We start from the raw sequence: 5,754 nt of genomic DNA, 5'->3' as shown, positions 1-5,754 counted from the left end.
ATTAACTTATTATGGTAATCATTTCACAATGTATATGTATATAAAATTATTTGATATACAGTCCCCCCAAAATCACATTGTCCATCCTAAATGAGTGATTTTCAACCAGTGTGCAGCAAATATTTTTAAAACATACAATACATGACTCTTTAGTCAGAGACACTGACCTCTTTTCCCTTAGATTGTCAAATAAAAAAAAAAAAATGACAACAGCCAACACAGCAGCCATCCAGTGCAAATGGATCAAAACATTACCTTTCTTTTTGTCAGATTGGCAAAAAAAATGTATTTCTATGTGTACTGCAGAGTTTTAGTAAGCTATATATATAAAAGGCTAAGTGACTATCCAACCATCTGACCAGTAGCTATGATGTGCACTGACCACCAGCAGGCAGATGCTCAACACAGGAGCTGCCAAGCTGCGGTGACTTGGCAGCGGTGGTTCTCGGGTGACGCACCCCAGAACTAGAGAGGAGGGAGCCCAGTTCTGGGGTGCATCACCCAAGAACTGCCCTCTTGCAATCCGGGACCACTCGGGGGATGTTGGAGAGCCAGTTTTGGCCCAATCCCCACAGGCCAGGCCGAGAGACCCCACCTGCTAGAGGGACCCCACTCACTCCACAGATGCCCTTTGAGCTGTGGCGCCACTGCAGGAGGTTGGCTCCAGGGCATGTCCGGCCTATCTCGCCCAGCCCCGCCCCACTGGCCACCTTCTAATTAATTTCCTTTCAATGTGCACGAATCCATGCACTGGGGCACTAGTTAGTTTATGTGTGCCATGAGTTGAAAAAGGTTTAAATACACTGACCTAAATATATGCAATTTTTTAGTCACTCATACCTCAATAAAGCTGGGAAAAAATCATAATGAAAAATAAATGAAGAAACAAGGATTTCTCCAAGCATCATGATGACCCTTATGGGGAGGGGTGGTGCTGTGGTGATGAGAGGGCGAGGAGTGCGAGGGCAGCTTCTGGAATTCCATTAGTTCTGTTTCTTTACCTGAATATCAGTTACACTGGTGTGTTCACTTTTTAAAAATGCATACACTAGGGTATGTTCCACAGTTTTATGCAATAATAGACACATTAATATTGCTCAGTTTCTATGAAAATTAACTATTTGTTTTGTTTGCAAAGAATAACTTCGAAGAAAAACATGAAGTGAATGCCTATGCCTAGATCATGTTGGCAACTAATTAGAATAGATTTCAACAAATCATATTTAAATGCCTCTGAAGTTGGCATGGTTCATCTAACTAGTTTTGCCATAATCTTGGGACCCAATTTTTCCTTTTTAGTGTGAAATTACTAAATTTAAATAAAATAATTATATCATGAAACTTCAAAATCACAAAAGCTATTAGCAAAATGTCTGCTAAATGGTTTTGGATGTGTTAAATAAGTATGCCCAAAATGCTTTAGACAAGGCTGAAACAAGTCAAAATCAAAGACAACTTTTCTAGGAATAGGAAAGGCAAACATAAAGAAAGTCACAGAGACATTAAGGCAATTGTTGATCCAGTATGTTAAGATTCCTAATTTTCCCCGAGCCTCAGTTTTCTTATCTGTTAAATGGGCATCCTTATACTTACCTCTTGGTTGGTTTGGGATGAGAGAAAGCCTATATAATGAGCTTGGCAATACCAAGAACAAGAACACCATGGAATTCATAGAATAGTTCTTTGAAAAGATAACTGTTCTTCAAATATTATTTCATATCCTCAATGTATTTAAATGGGTGAGAAACCATTTTAAGCAGCTTGATAATTTTAACTCTTATTTATAAATTATTTCTTATTTCCTAATATGAAATTTTAAAATCACATCCTAATTTATGTGATCAACTCAAAATGTTGTTGCTATTGTTTATAATCACCAGTTTAAATGTGCAAATTATTTATTCAATATGTCATTATGAGTTAGTCCTATTGTCTCAAGTCTTCCAAGAAAGCATAGCTTTTTTAAAAAAATTTTATCTCAGTCCTGCAAGTGATTTGAGCTTTTATGCCACTGTCTATAAATCATTCATTCAACCAATATTTCTTATTAATAACTTGCGTGCCTTAAACTGCTGTTCTAGGTCCTGGAATGTAATAAGCATCAACTCAAAGACTCATTCCTCCTGGAGTTTACATCATAATAGGGAGAGAATTAACAACAACTTTAATAAACAAATAAATAATATAGTACAGTACTGGGTGATTCATGCTATGAGAAAAAATAAATGAAGCAGGGTAAGGAAGACTGGAAAGGGAAGGGTAGTTCTCATTAAGAAAGTGACAGTGACACTTGAAGCAAATTAAGAGTTAGCCCTGCCATTATCTGGGGGAAGAGCATTCCATGCAGAAGGAACAGACAGTGCAAAGGCCAAAGGCTGGAGGTGGCTGGGGTGTGGCTGAAGCAGAGTGAGCAAGAGAAGGCAGTGGTGCAGAGGAGCCAGAGGTGGGTCCCTGGGAGCACTGCCGCTTTCTCTCGCTGTGAAGTGCAGTGGTTAGTGCAGGAGGCACAGGATGCAATTTGCTGCTTTTAAAAAAATGTGTCACACTTTAAAAGGATCAGAGGATATGCTTGTCTGCTGTGTTGAGAAGGAACTTTAGGAAGACTAAGGATAATAGCAGGAAGACCAGTTAGGAGGGGCTTGTCCAGATGAGAGATGTGGGTGACTCCAACAAGCACTGTAACGGTGGTGGAGTGGTCAGAAGTGGTTGGATTTGTGATGTATTTCGGAGGAAGAATCAGGAGGAACTTCTGACAAATGTGTATGGGGTGTGAAAGGAGATAAGCAAATGATTCCACTTCATGGAAAATTATTACGAAGGAAAATATTGTATGTTTTCATTTAAAATCTTACATATTTTACTTTCCTCAAAGTGTATTCTTTCTATTGAATTGTATGGACTGAAACTACAGGTGAAATATCTAATAGCTTTGTTAACATATTTTTCAAAATGCTAGCACTGTGAGCACGCGCGTCAGCCTGGAGCAGAGGTCTCTACAAGGAGGCTTGTGTAACTGGCCCGCCTGCCACGCCCCTCTGCTCCGGCCTTTGGGAGGACAGCTGTGCGATGGATGCTGTCAATTTATTCCATGTCCATCAACCAGAGTTGAAGTGGCATTTGATGATTTCATTCATTGGGATTCTGCTGGCTTTTGACCTTGAACTTTCCCAGTTTGTGACTTCTTGTTTTTCTTTGGCAATCTTTGCCAGGTTGTCTTAAAGAAGACTTTCATTTTACTGTCAAAAGAAAATTACTTCCAGTTCTTTCATATGTCAAAATCCTGTCATTTCTGCAAGGTGTGGCCCATTGTGACTCAGGCTCTGAGGTTAGGCTTGATTTTACTGTCACTTTCTTCTCTTCCAGCTACTAAGAGCACACCTCCTCTGACTTCTTTCTGTGTGTCACAGTGGGTATTGTTACATAATTGCTTTAATGAAGAATGGGAGCTGTTCTATCTTCTTAGTTTCTACTTGTCAGAGGTAATTCTGCCACAAAACTTCTCCAATCCCTAAAGGTTTTATTTGACATTCTGATAAATGGTGGGCTATTTGAAATACTTATTTAAAATAAGTAAATGTATGTTGATTGATTGATTAGTGAGAATCTGGGTCTCTTTTTCTTAGAGAGTCTGTGGACTCTAAAAAAATGGTGAAGAGGGAATATATGAATATTGCATATATCTCATCGATTTCAGTGAATATAAGATTATCTCATTCTTTTGCAGTGTCTCTATATTTAAAACTTTTCGGAGAGGACCGAGCTGCTGAGGTCCTCGGAGAACATTGTCTTGTGGACAAGAACGTGCTTCCCCGGCTCGGCTCGGGGTGCGGGGTGCGTGGCTGAGCGCACGTGGCCATGGGCAACCACAGGACGACGCTGCCCAGAGCAGCCCATGCCACCTGAGCAGCGCAGGGCGCACCGGGCCATGGACTCACCTGCCCCACCTGCCCTGCGCGCTGCCCCTCCCCAGACGAGGACTATGGGTGAGGAGGAAAGGATGCCAGCCACACGGGTGAAGCCCAAGTCCAGGGCGGCAGTGACGTTCGGGGACCTGGCCATCTACTTCTCCCAGGAGGAGTGGGAGAGGCTGAGCCCCGCGCAGAGAGGTCTGTACAAGGACGTCATGTTGGAGAACTACCAGACCCTGGTCTCGCTCGGACTGTCCCGTCAGAAGCCAAATATGATCGCCTTGTTGGAGAAAGGGAAAGCACCCTGGATGGAGAGATTCGTGAGAAGACCCCGGGGCCTGGGAGGCTGGAGGGACCACAGGCGCGTTCAGGTGGGTGGGGCTGCCTGCCCCCCGTGGAGGCAGGTCCCGCAGCAGAAAATGCCTGAAGAGCGATGTACCGCTGAAGCTGAAAGAAGGCGACACCGGCCACAGAATTTATCTGAAGAGCAGCTATTGGCAAAACGCAGATCTGCAGCTGAAAGGAGCCGGCGTTATCGACAGAAAATGTCTGCAGAGCAACGTGCCTCTGACACTGAAAGAAGGCGGCGTTGGCGACAGAACTTATCTGAAGAGCAACTATTGGCACAATGTAGATCTGAAGCCGAAAGAAGCCAGCGTTATCGACAGAAAATGTCTGAACAGCAACGTGCCTCTGAAGTTGAAAGAAGGCGGCGTTGCGACAGAATGTATCTAAAGGGGAACTACTGGCACAATGTACCTCATTAAATTTGAGGCTACACGTGTGATCATTGCTCAAAAAAATGAGCAGGTTCAAAAATTAAATGAAGAAATTTTGGATGTACTTGGAGATTTTCACACATATTTGAGTGACGATTCCATTGATTCAACAGATGATGCTGAAAAGGAAAATTTTCCCATTGAATTTCTTAGTAGTATTACTCCTTCAGGAACGCTGTGTCATAAATTAAAATTGAAAGTGGGTACAATCATCATGCTACTGAGAAATCGTAATAGTAAATAGGTCTTTGTAATGGTCCTCGATTTATTATCAAAAGATTGTGACCTAACATAATCGAAGCAATAAGCATTTAGGTTTCTCAATGTCTTTTCATAGCTTGAGAACTCATTTCTTTTTAATGTTGAATAATATTCCATTGCCTGGACATACCAGTTTATTTAGTCATTCCAAGTTGTGGTGATTATAAATAAATGTTTATTCCACAAATATTTTTAAATATTTACACTATAAACATATATGGTCAGGATTTTGTGTGGATATCAGTTTTCGGTTCCTTTGGGTAAATACCAAGAAGTGCAATTGCTGGCTAACATGTTAAGAATATGTTTAGTTTAGTAAGAAACCACCAAACTATCTTCCAAAGTGGCTGTGCTGTTTTGCTTTCCCACCAGCGATTGTGAGAGTTCCCATTACTCCACATCCTCTCCAGCATTTAGTGTTGGCAGTGTTCTGGATGATGGCCATTCAAATGGGTCTGTAGTGGCATCTCATTGTTGTTTTGATATGTATTCTCGGGTGACATACTACGTGGCACATCTTTTTTTTTTTTAAAGATATTTTATTGAGTTTTTACAGAGAGGAAGGGAGAGGAATAGAGAGTTAGAAACATCGATGAGAGAGAATCATCCATCAGCTGCTTCCTGCACAACCCCTACTGGGGATGTGCCCGCAACCAAGGTACATGCCCTTGACCAGAATTGAACCTGGGACCCTTCAGTCCACAGGCCGACACTCTATCCACTTAGCCAAACCAGTCAGGGCTATGTGGCACATCTTCATGTGCTTTTCCGCTCTCCATACATCTTTGGTGAGGGGTCAAAATCTT

At 41.8% G+C, this 5,754-nt stretch overlaps 1 protein-coding gene across 1 annotated transcript; it reads left to right on the top strand.

Annotated features, from left to right (window-relative positions):
- The first annotated feature begins 3,745 nt into the window (after positions 1–3,745).
- On the top strand, positions 3,746–4,760 carry LOC118659291 (zinc finger protein 82-like). The gene has a single exon (XM_036315568.1). It carries the CDS (start codon positions 3,893–3,895, stop codon positions 4,673–4,675), a length of 783 nt encoding a protein of 260 aa, XP_036171461.1. The 5' UTR covers positions 3,746–3,892; the 3' UTR covers positions 4,676–4,760.
- The last annotated feature ends 994 nt before the right edge of the window (positions 4,761–5,754 follow it).

Source organism: Myotis myotis, unplaced genomic scaffold, assembly GCF_014108235.1.
Source record: "Myotis myotis isolate mMyoMyo1 unplaced genomic scaffold, mMyoMyo1.p scaffold_m19_p_6, whole genome shotgun sequence".
In the NCBI taxonomy this organism is placed as follows: Eukaryota; Metazoa; Chordata; class Mammalia; order Chiroptera; family Vespertilionidae; genus Myotis; species Myotis myotis.
Note: the sequence above shows the minus strand (reverse complement) of the source record. Positions and strands in the feature narration are given on the sequence as shown.

Bases quoted from the DNA above. Each gene is read 5' to 3' on its own strand.
- LOC118659291 (XM_036315568.1), top strand. From the start codon at position 3,893: ATGCCACCTGAGCAGCGCAGGGCGCACCGGGCCATGGACTCACCTGCC.